Here is a 20,265-nt window from a genome sequence, read left to right as displayed (position 1 = left end):
CAGACCAAAGCTTAACTGTACCACAGCGATGAAATACAACCCATCATAACACATGAGTGTTAGCAGTGAGATATGCTATGTCCAGTGGCATAATGTTGAGTCCAGCTGCTCTGTGCATGTGTGTGTGTTTCTGTTGTGGTGACAATTAACAGGGCCAAGATAGTTGCTCTGCTGGTTATCTGCTCACCCCAGCAACAACAGGCCCACCTGTTGGCGTTATTGCCTTCAAGGCCTTAGTTACTGGTTCCTCCAAAATCCCTTTTCCAGAATTGACACACTTCCTCTGTTACATGGGAAGCAACTGAACTATTCATAGCAGAAGAAAGCCCTGGAATTTTCCACCCAAACACTGAGCAAACTGGTCCTCAGTCATGTCTGACTGCAGAGCAGCAATAAAGACCACGGACTCTGACAACCAGCCACTTGTTTAAAACTGATGGTCTGACTTTACACACTTTTGTGACTCCCTCTAGTGGTGAGATGGAAAAGTGCAGAACTGTACTTTTACATGCGTTAATAAAACATATTGTAAAGAAGCAGTTTGTCAGATCATGTTCTAAATATTCATACAATATTTCAAACTTTACCAAAATAAAAGCCCAATTTATCCACACAGGACAGATTCAAACACAGGTAATGGACTTTTTGGTGATACAAAAGTTATTATTGCCAAAAGCCATACCTTGTCGTTGCTCTTAGTTCCAAATATTGTTCAATGGTTCCCCTTAATGCTCTTAATTTTACAGTTTAACAATACAAATAATACATTTAACTATGCAGTGTCACTGAGATCTGCTCCGTCTCTCACTAGTGAAGACAAAAATCACAACTGACACCTTTTCATCAGGAGTAGGTAACACCTACAGCTTCACGCCCACAATCACAATTGTTACGTTATGGGGCCCTGGGCAGGGACTCCCAGTGTTTGCTTGTCACATGTTTCTGTCTGTTGCGGGGCCAGGAGGTGGGGGCAGAGTGAGATGGGTGAGTGGGGACGGGGGTTGCCGATTGTGCAGGTTAAAGTCCATAGGGTAACAAGATGTAATTGTGCTAAAGATTCAGTGAGGAGCGTAACAAAGCCCCCAGCGGGTAACAGAACAGAGCCCACATGACTCAGCAAGTCATGAGATACAGAATATATTTGAATTTAAGAGAGAAAACCGCAGAGGAGACATGCCATGACAGGAATAGTATATCTGATTAATAATGAACCAGAACAAGGGGAGGCTGGAGTAGTGGAGGGAGTACAGCAAATAGTCAACTGCAGCATGGAGCAGGATGTATAGTGAGTGGGAAGCATACAAATGAATGTGGAACTGACAGGCTGAGTCAGTCAAATTGTAATCACATCTGAAATGCACATGCCAGAGACCCTCTATACTCTCTATACATTATCCAGTACCATACAGAAAACAGAAATCCACGATGGGAAATCCATGTAACGGGGCAGAGATCACAGTACTTTGCAAATGTGAATGAGTTGACAACCCATTTTGAGAAAAACAAAGACAATCTGCTGCAACAAACTCATCTGACAAGCTGGGCTACCCCATAGCCTGCAGATGAAAGGTACAAAAGGTAGTGTCAGTAGTGCTGGAGAGAGGAATCCCCTCCATCTCTCTGGCAGATACTTTTATAGGCTCTATATATCACGTCATATATAGCTGCAAAGCTAGTACATTACGTATTCTGTTTCATGTGATGCGATAAAGGTCCAGTGGGAGAGAGCAGCCTGCAGGCAGAAACAGACTCCTGCAGATGAGAAAACTGACCGAGCAATCAATGTTTCCACCAGCAAATCAACACCAATACTGACATAAGTGAGCTGCTTCAAATGTGTAGGAGTGAAAGAGACAAGAATTTGTTTAAAAAAGGAAAATATATAAATAAATAGACTTCCGTGAGACTTGAAAGAAATTTGCTGTGATGCCAAGCTATTTCTGGTGAAGAAGTGACAGGAAATCTTGAAGACTTCAGTTCATGACACGGATAAAACACCAGCTGCTCAAGCTGCAGCTACAGTAGATTTTTTTTCTGCATGCAGCAGTAATTTGGCATCCAGAATGATAACAGCCTGGTGTGGTCAGATGGAGGTACTAGAATGGGTGGCCTACATGTGGACTGGGAGTGCAGGGGGGCTCAGCCAGGCGGCTAATTGAGAGGACTTAAAAATGACTGCATGGATGGAGAGACCTCTAAGTTATTTATTACTGCAGCAAAGACAGGCTTCCTCAGCAAATACGGTACAGTGTGAGTCAACATGAGCTACTGCTTGAGATCTGCTGCTGCATCCCTCCATACACCCAGCGTTTGTGCTCTGCTACGGCACACGGAGAAGGCAGCTTCAAATGAAATCAATATCAACATTTAATTGCTTCACAGATAAAGTGCTGGTCTCCCCACAGAGACCAGTGAGCATCAACTTCAAAGCTAATCATAGAGCTACGATCATTTGGCCTGTATCCCATCACGTTAAAAAGTTAATGAAACCCCTACGCATACCTTGTGAATTGACACTACTCTAACACTAATTAATACACCACCATATGCTAGTAAGATACAGGCCAGTGCTAACAAAGTCCAATCAAAATGTCAATGTCAATGACTATATCTAATTCATAGAGCAGCATTTGAGTTTTTAGATTAATTTTGCAACTAACAACAGTGATAAATTTAAGTCAACCAAAGTAGCTTTAACCAAATCATCAAGTAGGAACTGTGAAACTGCATTTTCTACATTCTATGACACAAACTTTGCTGCAATCCATCAAATTTTGATCTAAAAGTCCAGAGGTCACTGTCGCTAAAGCAAGCTAAAGATAGATGCAACAGGACGCAACGTTCAGGACTCAAAGTTCAGCTAGGGATAGACCGATTATAAGCCTGTGTGATCATCAGGGCAGATATTTTTTCTGATTATCGGTATCTGTCTTTTTTTGTGTCCAATTGCCGATGGGGGAAAAAAAAGAATTTGAAATGTGCTTTTGTGGCTCTGATGGGTTATCAGCAGCAATCGTTTACTGTCTGTAGTCACCACTCTGTGATCTCACTCAATGTCCCGCCCACAACACTATCTGGTTGGTTACACATCAGAAGTAATGGCTTATCAACACTGAAAAAGCTGAATCTGCAAAGTAACTAGTAACTAAAGTAATCAGATAAATGTAGTGGACTAGAAGCACAGTATTAATTAGCAGAAAATGGAAATACTCAAGTTAAGTACCTCAAAGAAGTTAGAGTAGTTACAGTACTTGAGTAAACTGTACTTAGTGACAGTCCATCACTAGCTATTCAAAATTTGGACGGCAAGATTTTAATTTGTACAGCAAATATCGGTTATCTTTCCTTGATTACTAATAATCTGTATAGGTATCAGCCCTGAAGAAAACCTATTGATCAATCCCTAGTTATCTCATCTGGGAGGCTGATGAAGGAATCTAATTGAAGTATAAAGGGAGGAAGAAATGCACCAATCTTAAGCTGCATTAACAAAAATATATGATATAATTATGTTTCTTTTTTTCACATGGACACTGTGTATTCCCCTAAACAAAAATCATAAGAATTTGGGCAAACAGTTGGGGAGGGTCCAACGACAGCTCTGTCTAACGTACGCTGATGAGATAAGGAGAAGCCAGAGCAAAGGGGCCCTTTAAGGGCACGTCTTTAAGAGTGCATATCTACCATATACCAACACAACCATTATGTATGTGAAATATCCCCAAAAGGCATTTTCTATAGTGTAAAATATTGTGCTGTTTCATCAGCATGCACAGTTTGACAGCAAAAAACACAGTGACATCTATATTGCGCTGTGTTGAAGTTTGACTGTGATATAATGTATTTATTTATATATTAACTGTGGTACTAAAAACACATTTCTTACTTTGAGGGTCAGCTACTGAGCAGTCAAGATTATTGTTTTCTTTTTTTACCAATTACAAAGTGAACGCTCTTTCTGTTTTTAATTGTTGTTTTGGCTATGAAAACATTTAATGTGCTTTTAATTAATTTAATTGTGCAATTAATTGATTTATTTTTTTTTCCAAACATTAACTCAGTCAGTTGCAGCCTTAGTTAGTTAGCTTAGTTAAACTATTACTTGTAGGGAATTGCATTACAGTTCCACACAAAGCAGCATGCACGCTAAATGATACATAAAAAAATCAGTCACAGCTTCAAACACACTCAACCAATGTCCCAACAACGGATACAAAACTGAGCAAAAGACTACAGTTACAGCAGTCCTCCTCTCTGGTGTGCAGCTTGAATTCTTAAATGCCACTGCACAAACATCTGTGTAATTTTCTGCCTCCACGTTCATGTAACAGCTCAAGAGTTCACTCATTCCTTCTATGGGACCCCCTCTGACCCACACTCACCAGGGCTGGTGGTGCTCTGCAGACTGCCCCTCTTGCGAAACGGGGATTTAGGTTTAGGCTTTCCTTGTCCATCGTTGCTGTTGGAGGAGGAGGAGGAGGAAGAGGATGACATCTTGCTGCCTGTGCTCCTGCTACTACTGGAGCAGAGCGAGTCAGAGCTGTGCAGTGGCCAGCAGAGGGAGGGAGGAGCACTAGCTCTAATGCTGGAGCTGTGTCTCACGGTGGGGCAGCGGGGCAGCAGGACCCATACTGGGCCGGGAGAGGCTCCTCTGCAGAGTTGGCTCCTCCTCCCAGCCCACGGCAGGTCAGCGGGCATACTGCACAGCGACGAGCTGAAAGGCAGCCCAAGGCTTCCCCGACTCCTGCTGGGGGCCATCCTCCTTGGTTGCCCTAGCAACCAGGGAATGAGCTTCCTGTATCCAATGCAGGGAAAAACAGCCACCGAGGAGGGCATAGCAGATCAAAGTGTGGAGCTAGCATGACAGCCAGCAAGCCTGGAGAGCGAGTACAGCCTGCCAGCTGAGCACCAAGGTGAGTGAAGGACAAAAGTTTTTCCACTCATCTAAAAATAGCAACTCGATACGCTGGATATCATGAAGACGTGTTTTAAACCGAGCGAGAGAAAACACAGAGAATCCAGATGAACAGGTGAAGAAAAAAGACAAAGAATACAGAATGGTCAGAGTGGATAAGCACAGAAACCAGCTTAGTGTGTAAGCTGACTAATGAACTCTCAATCTTCTTTGCTGGAAAACTCTGAGGGAAGACAGACAGCCTAAACACACACAGCACCGGCCCGCCTGACATGAAGTATTATAAATAGTGACCACCAATGGCTCGCAAGAACCGGTAATGCAACCAATGACTAGCATGTGGACAACTTTCTCTCCTGTACTTCCTGAATCCAAAATGTCTGCAGAGCATGACCAAGTAAAACAAATAGCTTTAATATTTCTATTTTGTTTTACCAACAGTTTGCTTTTTTAAAACTTGACTTTAACTTGGCTTTACTGCTGCTTCATGCTGTGGGCACACTCATCAATGAACTGTAAAATAACACTTTCTTTGAAAGTCCTCATTAACTACAAAGTTTAAGTTGTTGTCCCTCAAACTCGGACATTTCATAACAAATACAGATACATTTTTACAGCACATGATCATGTAAGCTCTAATTTGGTTTTTCCTGTCACATATACACATATACAGAATGTGCATCACATCTACTGTATATTACTAAGCCTGACAACACTGACTATTGATTGACTGACTATTTCATATTGTTCTGAACGTTGGGATTCCATCACATACAGACTCGACAGCGCAAGAGAGCTACAAAAAAAGAGTAAAGATCCCCCTCTAGTGGTATGAAAGTTTTATGCACGTTTGTCAATTCTGAGCACTTGTCTGCTGCTAAAGCAGCCTCAGTTTGTCAAATCTGAAACTGTACAGACGATAGACAGCAGTATACTAATAATTTAATGAAGTGTGATCATTTTTACTCTCTGTATACAAAATTATAGCACAGTTATCAGGGACAGTAATTTTTATAAAGTCAGTTTTTAATGCACTGTAGCTGCTGTTTTTTAACTCTCCAGCACTGAAGACTTCTTCATTACCAAAACATCCATTCATTCATTTCCCCAAACATCATCCTGTATTTACAGTTAACACTTCAGATAACAACTGAATTGACTTTGCAACTGCAGGAATATGCTTACAATGTTTGTTTTTTAAAAAGAAAAAGAAGTGGCCTCTGGTATTAATGCATAGACTGAACTTGATCAACTCTGAACAAATGCTCAATTTTTTTTTTAAATAACTTAAAATATTGAGAAACAAGCAAAATTTAGATCAGATATTTAATAATACAACTGCCTGAGACCAAACCCAAAAACACTTAAACCTATCAGACAGCCCTCTGACACTGAAACCCAATCTTTTTTTGGTTAGAATTCATTTGAAATTTAGCTAAAAACAAAGACTACACTGGCGTCACAAACCTGTTCAGACTGTGTCCTGAAGATTTTGACGACCTACATATACAGCAATGGAATCTTTCTATTTAATGAGCTGAGCAACAACATCTCCTGGTGGGTGACAAAAGTAAAAGAATGTTAATCCTTCCCAAGTAAAAATACAAATCTTGTTACAGGGTGTCTCCAGCCTTTTCTGAAATCTGACCCAGTTTTTGAGAGAGCTGACGCTCACCATCTGGTGCAGCAGCAAAGGCTAAAAAGCAGAGGCCTAGTTTTGTCTGAAACAAAAATCTTAACTACCCCCATGAATAAACATTTTGCTAAAAGCAAATGACTCACATTTTCAAGGCCTTACCTTGAAACTGGAGAGACAGTTAGCCTGATAGCTCTTGTTAATCCTTCTTTGGTTTTCTTCTTTGCTCTCTGCTGCTTAGTCAAGCTGTCTGTCTACACACCCTTTTGCTAAAAATGAGACCACTGTGCATATCACTGGCTGCTGGGGGATTTTTTTTTCACTCCTTCAGAGCAAAGCTCATGGAATTCAGCATTTTGTTTGCAGAGGCCATACACCAAAAAGAAAACGCAGTATCTCTCTTTCCATGAACAGCCGTTCATAGGTAATGTGAAATGCCATCAGACGCATCTGAACACGGCATATTTTTAGAACAGGTCGATTAGGTACAATTTGTATTCAAAGGCTGATGTTGCCAAATCTGTTCATGAGTAAAGTTTTTTTTTTCTTTTTACAAAACAGAGCCATGGCATTTTCCTATTAACAGCACTACTTGTGTTTGCAACAGCTCGACTGAAACCGAGCACTTTGTTTCGGGGGAAATTTTATGTTTATGCCTGTTTTTTAACTTTAACTTGCAATAGACAAGTTTTGTTTTTTTTAGACTGGTTCTCTATAAACCAATCTTAACACTGATGCTGGCTGGCACCATTTCTATCTGCTTTCATGTCTCCATGGTAGACTAAATGAATGAATGCATTCACATATTGTGCAGTGTTGTTGGCAGTTGCTACTCTGATTAAACACAAAGTGATCTGGTTGTCTTTGGGACAGCAGCGCCAGCAATAATACCACTTGGTAATGCTAGGGGAAGAAATGCTGTTTGTTTTCTGATTAAGATTTATTATAAACAAAAGCTGTCACCAACACAAACATCACTATATTGAAAATAGTAGTAGGGTGTAGTCAGGAGATAGTTAGGATTAGGATGCCACCTTGATCATTGTATTTATTTACAGGCACAGAGCACAATTAAAAGTAACTCCACCAGAGGTAGCTAGCAGCGAATTTGCATCTGTTGTCCCTGAACAGGTAAAATCAGTATGATAGACAGTGTATGCAAGGCAATCATTAGTGATGACACTTTTGTGCTGATTTTAGCCAAAACTTAAGCCTGGTTTTAAGCCAACTGTCTAAGTCTCTCAGCCTCAGACTGACCAAATGCGGTCCTTCTGAACTGTGGTACCCGATCACACAGTGGATGCTCTAGATCTACCAACTCTGCCACAGCTGGGTTGAGCTACACATTCTCTAAGAGGAGGGGGTGCAAGATTATGAAAAGTCTAAACATCAGGCCGGCATCTGAGTAAAATAAGAAGCTATCAAAAAAAACCTTTTTTAGAATATCACAGTGATGATAATCCTTTGGCTTTTTATCTAATACTTTTAGGATTTGTTTATACAGTGAGTACACAGGCTTGACTGTAGTCACCCCTTCCTGTGATCAAGTTGTAATGCAGTAGGACTAATGATATATATCAATATATATCAATATATATATATATATATCGATATATATCAATATATATATATATATATCAATATATATATATATATATATATATATATATATATATATATATATACATATATATATATATATAAAGCTATAGCTGAACTTGACTTCAGTACTCTTTTACTGTAGGACTGAGCCCTATTTAAAAAGCCTGTTTGAGAGGATGTAAAAGCCACTTTAGTTACAAGGCCAGTGAAGACAATAAAGTGCAAAGAAAGACCTCTGACTCAGTCATAAAATACATTCAATGAGTTTTAAGGTGCTGGAGGCAAACAGCTTGCTTTGTATCTTTCAGACTAAACGCCCTATTTAGAATTACACTGAGTTGTGTTACATATAGCCTTGTCCATAACTAAATAAGTGCTTGTATTGAATGAGATCTTGACAGATGTTTGCACTGCTTTCTGACTTACCATCTGACATTGTTGAAGACCCAGCGGGAGCAGAAGTGAAGTTAGACTGTGGCACAGGACAGGAAATGTTTTCTGTAGGAAACACACAGCAACGTAACACTGTGAAACTGGCAACAGACAAAGTTAGCTAGCGAGCCGATAAGCTAACTTTATCAGTCAAACCGATACCTCTGCAGCCAGGTGATCTATTAAGGTTAGATATGATTAACAGTCCTGTACACTGTGCTGAAATAACACCACCACACACTTGAATAACGTTGTTTTAGCGTCTGGCTCCGAGCTGTGATTGACCAAGTTAGCTCCCAGTTAACGCTTATTAAGTTGAGTCATGTCCGTGAACGTTACACCTGAACTTACCTGAACAACGAGGTCATAATAGTTTCATCTAGTAAACAGTTACTACAGCTCTTCTTCCTCACCTTTGTTCGACGGGCTGGCTTTTGTTTCCACCGACGTCTAGTTTCCTCAAACGAAGGACCAAGTTTTGTTTTTAAAGGAGCCGCCTGCTGTGAGTCAGTGTGGTTCAAAGGTCTTCACATGAAACACACACTAACAAACCTTCCTGTAAGATGGTTAGTCGTTCACCAGGAGCTCTGCACTATTTTCAATGAGCTTTGTTGGATGTAAGAGACACTAAAATCACAGTGATAATAACTATATTTTAACAGATTAATTTGGGGAAATTGATTTTTTCAAGTTGCATTTTTATCTTTCAAGCACGATGTGAAAATACTTAATCTCAAATTGGCAGACAGAAGTATTACCATGTAACCTATTAAATAACCCTCTGGTGGAAAGTGAGCAGGCTAATTATATTCACTGAAGTATTGAAAGCATGCTTATTAAAATTTTTCAGATACTTGTACATGAGTACTTCACTTTACTTTCCTTTAGTTGTCTTTACTTGACTTTTATTTACCTCACATCACTTTACTTTGCTTGACTTTATTTTAGTTACTCTACAGGTTCACATTATCACTTCACTTACTTTACTTTACTTTAGTTACATTACAGAATTAGCTTATCAACAAAAAAATATGATGTATTATTATCAATGGGATAAGAAATTGTGAAATTCACAAGCGACCGTGTAGAATTCAAAGTAGGCTAATTAAAAATAGCTCCACCTTTACCATCTGAAACATTATAGTGATATATCAATAATTATATTATTATTAATAAAAATATAATAGGCTCCACATAATTCTGAAATGGGCCATTCTGCATAATGAGTACTTTTACTTTACTCGCTACTTTAAGTATACATTTGATGCTAAAACTTAGATAAAGGTTTTGAGAAGCCTTCTTCTTCCACCACTTTTAACTATTTAACTATCAAAAGTAGGTATCGTGCAGGCATAATGTCTCTGTCAGTGTGATAGTAAATTATAGTAGTCCAGTGGAGGTGGAAAGGATTAGAAAAATGAAAATACTCAAGTAACGTAGTGTATTTTACATGCTTAAGTTCGTGTTTTCCTTTGAAGTAACAATCAACAGGCAGTCTGCAAAAGCAAACTGGAAGCCTGCCAGACACAAGCAGTAAAAATAGGAACACACACTGTGGCGGTACACTGTTTGCTGACTCAGGTCCAAGTTCAACATTTCATTTAACCATGTCTGTCAGTTGTTATTAAAAAAAAAACCTTTCATCTTTATTTAACTCAACTGATAAGATTTATGACGATAATTTAGTAGTTCCTGTTACAATATGATCATGATATGATGTTGATTTATGCACTGGTAAAGTACAAGGTTCCAGTCTGAGTGGTAAATGGTTTTCTGACGGGAAAGTTACACTCTAAACACACAAGGATTTATATATATTCAAAGGTGACTGTACTATAAATGACATTATTGATTCATTAGTAGCTGCATTATTGCCTTAAAATGTCGAAACCACTTTTGCCTACTGTGTAATGTTCATGATTAGACTTAGACTTAGATGACTTTTTTTATTATTCTGCCCATGTCTTATTTCCTCTTCTTCCCTTTCACTTCCTTTGTCTTGTCTGTTTGTTGTCCCTCTCACAAACAGCACTCTTTTGTGAAATGCTTACAATATGCCTGGAAACATAAAAAAGACATTGTTGTTTTCTTCCTTTTCTTTCTCTCTGTCCATGTTTCTGCCACAGACTCCGGCTGTGACCTTCTTGTCCATCTGCTTTCACTTCGTCTTGATCACCAGAGGCAGGAAACGTGGTCTCAAGCACTGACCTCCATCTGGAGTCAACTTTTTGGGTTTGTTCAGTAACAATATCACCCTTACAGGACAGGGTCAATAACAATTACAACTGAAATAAGATTAAGATTGCACAGCTTGGCCCTCCATCTGTACTGAGGCAGCAGAATACATTGGTGACTGCTGCTAAGAATCTACCAAAAGTGTTAATTGGAAACCAAATCTCGCCTTGGCTGCAGTATCCCATAAGGATAAAAGCCTCAGCAGTATAACCATATGCTCTCTTAATAGTGGCAGACCGTAATCTCTACAGCTGAGCAAATCAGTATTTGTATATTGAAAAAGTATCAAATACAAAAATACAAAAATGTGTTGCTTTTGGTGACAAACACAGAAAACTATCAAACGAATCCGGCCTATGGAGAGTTTTAGCATCTTTCAGCTCATTATTTTGGTTTCATGACCTTATATCAAGTGTTTTTGTTCAGTTTCATCGATCCCATCAGATGCAGCAGCAGCAGCTGTTTTCAGGGAAAACCTCTGATTGTATTTTACCTGACAATCATCAAATGGCAGAGAGACACAGTCAGTAACTAGCTGGTGAACATGGTGAAGCATTTAGCTGAAGAGCAGCTTACATTTCCCTCAGGAATTAGTAGAGCCCAAACCAGAGCTAAAAGGAGAGTTAATATGAGATTTATATTCATCAAGTTGACACAAGCATGACTCCATATAAGTTCTGATGCTGGTCCATGTCTGCTGGATATGTAAACAAGTTTGCTAAGATTTTCACGATAACAACCTAATAAAATTACAATATTTATTGACCCCCAAGTGGCAATAAATAAATACTGAAGCTTTAAGTAACAAGATGCATTTAGGTGGTTTTAATGTTCCAGATCTTTCCTCCATGCTGGTAAATTATCTCCACACATACTGTATGTTCTCTTCCTGCTCTTGTGTATAACACGTTCAAGGTTATGGTTCATCATTTCACTGTAGCTATAAGTACATTTTGCCCTCTTCCAGGCACTGAGTGTTTCACATTTTCTTGGTTGGTGTGTATCTTTATATAATCCATTATGTGTTTTCTATAAAGTGTGTATTTGCTCCTTTAATCACCTTTCTTCGCCTGTTTTTATAAAGTTGACTTGGGGAAATATGCACAAGAAGCACTTGTACTGCCCTGTACCTGTGCACACTACAATAAATCTAATCTTGTCCACCTCGTTTGCAATTATGCTGTTTTTGGAGGGTTTGTCTTTTCTGTTTGCAGTTAGTTTTTATTATGAAGCATATATGAGAAGTGCATAACAATAGTTTTGGATAGTTTTGTTTTGTTTTTTGCTTTGCATGTCTTTGATCCCATGCCATTAGGTTAGATTGATTTTATTGTAAACATCTGGTAGCAATTCATTAGTTGTACCTTTTGCAGAAAAGTTTTTTTTTTTTTTTTTTAAAGTAATTGTAATGAAAATATGAGGACATAAGTCTTAATTCATTACTGTGTATAGACCAAATGTATATATGTTTACAAACATTATGAAATAATTGATTTTGTATCTAGGTTATAATTAAATTTAGTCTGTATCAAAACCCAACATTTAAGCTTTACTTAAAAACTGAGTAAAGCAGAAGATTACAGAAAGAAATAATCAAAAGGTGGTTATTATCAGCAGAATATGCAGAGGGTTATTTCAGTTTACAGTATGAGATACTCACACCAGCAATCCCAAGACTGTGAAAAAAAAAAAGTCAGCTCTGGTTTAGTCTAGAGAATTTATTTTAAGAAGTCACACATAAATGTGTCTTGTTGGATTCCCAATAGAGAAAGCTCCTCCTACCACCCACTACAGCACTGAGAAATGTCACTAGGTAATAATTGCCATGGGGATGGCAGAGCCTGGCGAAGCTGGGGGCGGGTTGACTGAGGTCCATCGTTGAGGTGTGAGGCCCATCGCGCACCAGCATCTTCCAACTGAAACACAGCATCTATCAATCTATCTATCAATCTATCTATCTATCTATCTATCTATCTATCTATCTATCTATCTATCTATCTATCTATCTATCTATCTATCAATTTATCAATCTATCTATCTATCTATCTATCTATCTATCTATCGACAGTTATATTTTCTTTCTGATGAAGGTCATACCTCTGGCTTTGGCCTTTGAAGTTTAAATGTTACCCTAAGGTCAAAGTGTTTGAACTTTATCCTCCCACCCTCCTCTTTGCGATGGAATATCAAAGGGAAACAGGGAGATTAAACCACACACACTGAACCAGAGAGTAAAATTATACAGAAACAGAGCGAAGTAAAGCAAGTAAAGAATACCCTTAATGTTAAGCATTGAGCATAGTGTTGGTGAAAATACGAGAATGCGTCCAAAGTGTTTTACAAACATAGAAACTCTTTATTACAACAGTATTTCGCACTCAACCTTTAGCCGTGTATTTTTCTAAACATTCGTATCATTGCAGTACAGTGGAAGTCATTCTTTTATTTTAATCACAGCATAAAAAACAATCTCTGAACAGGTGAAAATCCTAACACAAACGTTCAACATCATTCACAGTTTGGGATATTTAGACGCGATGGAAAGAAAATATCAAGCTCAACAAGCTTCTGATTTTGGATTGGCATTGTCACTCAAAAACAACCATTGAAAAAAATATCTTAAAAACCCTGTATTCACATTAGAAAGAATCTGTTATTTCAATCAAACATTTCCACATTTAGTTTATCATTTTTATCCCTAACACTTTGTTAGAAAATACTACTTCATCTCATCATCAAACTCAAGCTGAAAAACTTAGCAAAGTCTACACCCTCGAATAAAAACCTCTTGAAAAAGTCACACCTGCTTTAGCCTCCTTACAACATTAGAAGCGGTCAGGAGTCACACTTGTCTTGAACTGAGCAGGACTGTACAACTTTTTTTCCTGCATGTGAGGTAAAAACCCCTGATGAGCAGGGTAGTGAAAAGAAATCTAAACGCATTCTCCTTTCAGGATAAAAAACAAAGAAGACAGTTACTGCATACGTGTCAAAATACATCAGCTCTCTTGAAATGAAATTCATAACAAATGCTCAAACTCCCTCATAAAAAGAAAATGGGAGTGAAACACACAAATCAGAAATGATATAGTTTTACATTTAACAAATGTAAGAATCATATTTGAATGCAATGCACTGATCAAGAGAATACTGATTTTTAAGATCTATGTCCAAATACACTGATAAATACGTCACATGGCAGAAAGCTGGGTGACCCCTTGAGATGAGATATAAAGTCAACTTAAACTGAGTCACAACAGATCTGGATTGTTTTTTAGGAAGTAAAAAAAAAAAACAACGTGTTAAATGTCCAGTGTGTAGAATTTAGTGGCATCTAGCAGTGAGGTCAGGGATTGCAACAAACAAAATACCCCTCATCTCACCCCTAAGAACGTGAAAGGCCCTCCCCAGAGCCAATGTCTGGTTTGTCTGCTCTGGACTGTAGAAACATGGTGAACTCCATAAAAGGAGTACCCACTCCTGCTGTATCAAGGACTAAAACTGCCAAATCGTATGTCTTTTAATGCACCAAAAATAAATGTAAGCATTGATTAATTTATAAAATGTGACATGAATTGATATTCTATATACTATTTATTTACTTTCCCATCTAATTTTCCATTTTATTAAAGCAGAAATATCAATTTATGTCACATTTTATAAATTAAAAGTCATGTTGATAACATTTTAATGTTGAGAATTTTTTTTTTAATAACACATCCACAGAGCTTGTAGAAAGTTGCAGAATAACAGTATATTTTTTTCTTTAAAACCATTATTATGATTGTGAATTAATCATTTTAAAATTTTGTCAGGTCCAAAATTATTGTGTTGTTTATATCTATGTAAGAATTATGATGGTTTGTTCTAGCTGTTGTTAACTTATCACGTGGTATCTGTGTTTCGTCAGTGATCAGCAGTCTTGTTAGTTGCCAGTTTGAGGAAAAAACATAAAAACTGGCTTCTACAGCTCTACAGTATGCGCCCAGCATACTATACTGCCCTAATGTTAGCTAGTTAGCTTTAGCTACTTGAGTGGCAGATGATTCGAACAACAGCGACATTGTAACGTGAATGCAACGGTAGGGGGGAGATGGAATGACACATTTAGTTGCTAATGTTATCAATAACGCCTTCAATCAATGCAATACATTTCTTTTCAATTAGATTTTTTTGGCAATTTCAGTCCTCTATACCCTCTGGAGATGTAAAGAGCTCAATCTAAGATAATTCTTACTTTTATGCGATTAAACGATGATGAAAATATAATTATGAAAATTATATTTTGCCAGTAGATCCTCCTGTCCTACAAACTGGACCTTTAAAACAAGCACCAAAGAGTGAGAAAAAAGAAATCAGATGGTTTTCTGTAAACAACTTGTTTATAATCGGATTGGCATAAGGGTTCAGAGTGGCATTTTCGTTGATAAAAGTCCAACTACCAATCAAAAGTGACAGTAGTGCTTTTCCCTCAATGGATCCCCTAAATACTAATTTCGTGTGTTTTATTGCTGTCTTCTTTGACGTGACTTTTCTTGCAGTAATTTACAAAACTCTTTTCAAAAATGATTGATTTGGCAGTTGCAAATATAGTGTCAGTTTGTGTGTGGAACCATTTAATCTTCATTTCAGAATACCAAAGGCAATTTGGCTGACAGCGGAGCTTTGCTGCGCAATAATACAGTCACTCATCGAGAGGGAGCCGGTGTGTTTCAGCATGTGTTCCCTAATTTGATATTCTGAAAACATTAAACTCTGAAAACTATTCAGATACTTTTGTAGAATCAAATACATGATTAATGTTGTTTTTTTTTTATTTTCAAAAAGGCTTCAACAAGTCACATCAATATTAATTCACTGAGTCATTAACTGTACAGAGCTGAGCGGTTGTGTGGAATTTTTTTAAATCTAGCAGTAAATTCCCTGTTCACAAACAACTGCATGTAATAAATATTATCATCGTGACTGTTTGAGGATGAAATCTGATGAGGCAAAGTGCAATGATTCAAAGAACGTGTTTTCACCGAAGTAACTCCTGAAACAGTTTTTATCTGAATGATCAAAATTACTTTTCAGGAAATAAAGAGAACTTAATTGTCTGTATACATGTGGTTATTTTTCACCTGTTCACTCTCAGTAAACTCTGAAGTGTCCTCTGCAATTTGTCCAGGGATACGGAAATCAATCGGGATGGGCTGTGCTGGCTCCGGTGGTTGGGATTGAGACACGGGGCAGCAGGCCTCCCCTTTAGGACTGGAGGTGCTGTGAGAGTTTTGTGGATCCAAGTTGCAGCCGGTGCCCTGGAGAAACTGAAGGAAATTCTCCTCTATGGATCCTTCACGGCTGGGCAGTCTGTCCTCCATCTCGACCCCTGCTCGACGAAACAGACAAGGCAGATGCTTGCCCAACTCCTCCCGGATCTGCCTGTTGAGACAGCCGTAGAAGAAGGGATTGGAGGTGAAACAGAAGTAGCCAATCCAGGTGACCACCTCCTCCAGAGAGGCTAATGTGGCTGGAGGGCTGGCAGCCAGTGCTGAATACAGGTGGAAAGTAAAGTAGGGCAGCCAGCAACAAAGGAACTGCCCACCTACTGCTGCCAACACCGCTGCAGCCTTTCCTCCCCCAAAGGGGCGCTGTGGAGTCGCTCTGCCTGTCCCAGTGCCCGTCCCAGAGCTGGTAACCATCGTGGAACGGCTGCTGAGGGATTCAGACCGCTGGCGACGAGGCGTGTCCATCCAGGTAGGCAGAGGCCCGTGGTGCATGGCTGCGACCCGAGCCACCTTGAACATATTGCAGTACACAACAAGAATGACCAGTAGTGGACACAGGAAATACACCAGAGTAAACAGGACCATGAAGGCCAAGCGGTTCGACCCTCCTCCTGTCCAGTGTAAGGAGCAGCGCCTGTGACCCTGAGTAGGGGGAGATGGGACTGCCCCACCTCCTCCTGCCCCAACCGCACTACTCTCCAGAAGAGGAGTTCTTCCACCTTGCAGGAACCAAGCGAGCAGCGGCAGAGCAGACATGGCCAGGGCTTTGACCCATATCCCCACCAGCACTGACGCTACCAGGCCAACAGTCATCTTTACTTCATAACGCATCGGGTGTATGACGTAGTAGTAACGCTCCACATTGATGACGGAGATAGAGAGGATGGCAGCGCTAACCAGGCACACGCTGAGAAAGAGGTAGCTCCGGCACAAGGCCTCCCCAAAGAATGCTCGGCTCGAGAGCATGCCAAGGGGCATCAGCACCAGGGCTGCCAGCAGGTCCACCACGCATAGGTGGAAGACGAAGGCAAACTTGTGGAGCTGTGGGGCCTTGGCAATGACCGCCATGACAGCCACGTTACCCACTACAGCCAGCAGATCCATGAGCAGCATGGCCAGCAGGGCTAGCGACTGGGACAGAGCCCAGCCCTCAGGCAGAGAGGAGGCAGACATGTTGGACATGAGCTGTGGAGGTGGCTGGGAGGAGTTCCACGTTGGCTCCATTGAAGGGTGGGATGAGGCAGGCGGGCAGGATCAGTCACAGGCCCATCACCCATCCTTCAAAGCCAGGAAGTACGGCCAGAAAACAGCGGCTTGAAAATGAGGTCAAAAGCTGCCTTGTGGTCGGGAGGATGATGGTGTGATCAGCAGGAGGGTCAGACGTTATGATTCCTGTCCATTTAGAGAGTCTTCATGTCTGCCTTCAGTCACAATCACCCTAAACACAAGACAGGGAGACAGATTGAAACAATGAGACACTTTATCTCTGGGTTATATGAAACAACCCTTCCAATAAGTTACTGAGTTTCACGTTCGCCCCCTCGACCATTAGGATTAATCCACTCAGACAAAGTTTTATAAAATCCTCATTAGCTTCTCAAATCTTACTTATAACAAACCAATTAACTCAATTAACTTGAACAGATTATAATTTATAAACCTGCAACCAAATCCTGATGCGGAATCACAAATGAAGGATTTCTAACCACCTTCTTTACACTTTGATTTACACTACGACTGAAAAAATGGGTCATAGATAAATCCAGTCTGCTCCTTTCTGCAGGTGAAAAATACTTTTCAAGCATACATCCTGTCAATGCATAATTGCATGCTAATTTCCCAAAACCAACCCTATGTTGTAGGTAACAGCCCGTTTCCATTACGTCTACTCCTGCTGTGAGAGCCCATTGTTGAATATGTATACCCAGGGTCTAAACTGGTTGTGTATGGCTACTTATTCTGGATTTATGACAGGTCTTGCCAATGTGTGCCCAGGTCCGAGATTCACCGTACTGCATGATTTTGCTTGGGAACACTACAGTGGCATTTGTGCCACTAAGGAAGCGCAGTGAGTATGAGTGAGTTTAGCGTTTCAGATGCAAAAACCTGAGGGTATCCATAGGCTTCGGAGTCTGCATATGAACCCTAACCCTTACTATTACAGGCAACAAATAGACATAGGTGGCTGCTGCTTTATGTATGTGTCAAATCCAGTTGCTTACCACTATGACTGCTCTATGCCACTGATGTAGAAATTTCCAGGGATGCTCTGCCTCCTGTCTACAGTGATGACAGAATGAATCAGGGTAAAATCTGAGCTCTAACCTCGCTCATCACCTATGAATGACTGCCCTCAGTGAGCAACATCTCTAAATCACACATAGTGGTACTCCCAATTCAGTTGAACCCTCCTGCCTGGTTTAGTCATGTCTTACCGCCTACTCGTTTATATATTAATCATTAATGTATTACTCCCACTGTATGAAGCAGGGCCCACATTCTATATATCACATTACGATTGAATTAGATTTATCGTTGCACTCAGCAGCACATAATCAGCAGATTAGAGGAAGAGGGTGAGAACAGGCGAGAAAATGTGAGAATCAGGGAGCGTGAGAGGGAGAAGCAGAGGGAGAGCAAGGCAGAGAGCATTATGTACCTGAATCACAGTGTTTCCTGATGCAGCTGTCTGCTGCTTTTGGTCACTGAGGATGAAAACCTGGTGTAGCTCCCACTGCTGAGGTACACAGTGGACATCAATCACTGTACCTTGTGGATGCTGTTGAGGCACTTCCCACCACACAAGCCCGTCTCTCTTCCCATCCCTTGATGTGCCTCGTGCATCCTCCTCCCCGGATGACTTCGGCTGTGTGCAGCAGAGGTTTTTCTCAAGCGATGCTGATGTAAATGCTTGCAAAGACACCAGCTCACTCTCTGCTTTCCCCCTCCACTCACACTCAGTGACTGCAGAGATGAAGCAGGAGGCAGTGAGAAACAGGACCAGAGCTGCTGCCTCCACAGGGTCCTAGTGTCCTGACTGTAATTTCAGCTAACAGGAGCTGAACATGATGGAAGTAGGGTAATGTTATGTTGTCGATGCAGTTATTAGCATTGTAAACAGATTAGATCTGGTATTTTATAGTTGAAAATTGACACTATGTCTGCCTGGAAGAAGAATGTGCTGTTTGGCTGATACTGAAAATGAATATAATTTTGTTTTTTTACTGCCCTTTTTATGGGGAAGTGTGATGAACCTTGTTCAGTAAAATAAAAACAGATATTGATTTTGTAAATATAGATGACGTGCAAAGATTAAGTTGGCTATTTACATATGAAACCTAGAGAAAGCATGAGAGATGAGAAAAAAGCTCTTTGGATAATCTGTAGAAAGTGTGTTTTCACTGTACAGGTCATTTGATATTTTTGTCCTTGAATGTGTTTTTTTCCTGTAAGCAATTATTTATACTGAATTTGTTTGTGCATTTGTTTGTTTATTTATTTTGCTACTATATGTAATATCAGAGGATGTATGTTTTGTAATGTGATGGTGTCTGTGGTGCATGATTTTGGCATGACACAGATATAAAAATAAACCAAACTAAACTAACTAAACTGTAGCTAATCTATCAGGATGGTATTTTAACAGTAGCCTGGGCTCACTCTGTTAGTCCAACACTTCTCAAAAACTAATAATAATGTCATAATAATTTAATGTATAAGATTCCACCAAAGGTTCAACATTTCTACTGACCAGCGCTTCAGTGTATGACTTTGTATACTGTGTGACAGAATACCTTCAAAACAAAGACCCAAGTCTTGCTAGCTTTAGCTGTTTGAGGAACGCTAAAGTTATGTCATGCTACCATGCTAACTGTACACATGTTATGAACTAAATCTTCCTAAAAATTATAATGTCAGCAGTGATTGTTATGTAAACATGCTATCGTGGGCTAATTTTAGCAGCTTAACATCCTAACAGGGCTGTATCAAGACAATTAGCATGTTAGCTTGCTTATTTTCTTGCTTTTATTTTCTTCTTATTCTTCTTATCTTCCTTTATATATATGCCCCTATATCAAGAGTGATGCTGCTATATATGTTACCTATAAGACTATATCTGATTGTTACATACATACAACCTTGGTATTATGGAGATATATGTTTAAACATATATG

General features: G+C 39.7%; 2 protein-coding genes across 7 annotated transcripts in view; both read right to left on the bottom strand.

The window, feature by feature from the left end:
* Nucleotides 1-9,064, bottom strand: part of LOC140997740 (AMP deaminase 2-like) — a 34,892-nt gene extending 25,828 nt beyond the window's left edge. For 2 of the 6 annotated variants that reach the window (XM_073467730.1, XM_073467729.1), the window contains exon 1: nucleotides 4,383-4,520. In XM_073467730.1, the coding sequence (XP_073323831.1) occupies nucleotides 4,383-4,494 (112 nt within the window). In that variant the 5' untranslated portion in view covers nucleotides 4,495-4,520. Of the gene's footprint in view, nucleotides 1-4,382; nucleotides 4,837-6,713; nucleotides 6,780-8,579; nucleotides 8,652-8,936; nucleotides 8,956-8,998 lie in introns of those variants that run through there. The other 4 variants (XM_073467731.1, XM_073467732.1, XM_073467733.1 and 1 more) reach the window with 4 other exon arrangements.
* Nucleotides 9,065-15,910: 6,846 nt separating this feature from the next.
* Nucleotides 15,911-17,314, bottom strand: LOC140998905 (G-protein coupled receptor 61-like). The gene has a single exon (XM_073469322.1). The coding sequence runs from the start codon at nucleotides 17,312-17,314 to the stop codon at nucleotides 15,911-15,913; it is 1,404 nt and encodes a 467-aa protein (XP_073325423.1).
* Between the last annotated feature and the right edge of the window lie 2,951 nt (nucleotides 17,315-20,265).

The sequence above is a fragment of the Pagrus major genome, chromosome 6 (genome assembly GCF_040436345.1).
Source record: "Pagrus major chromosome 6, Pma_NU_1.0".
Lineage (NCBI taxonomy): Eukaryota > Metazoa > Chordata > Actinopteri > Spariformes > Sparidae > Pagrus > Pagrus major.
Note: the sequence above shows the minus strand (reverse complement) of the source record. Positions and strands in the feature narration are given on the sequence as shown.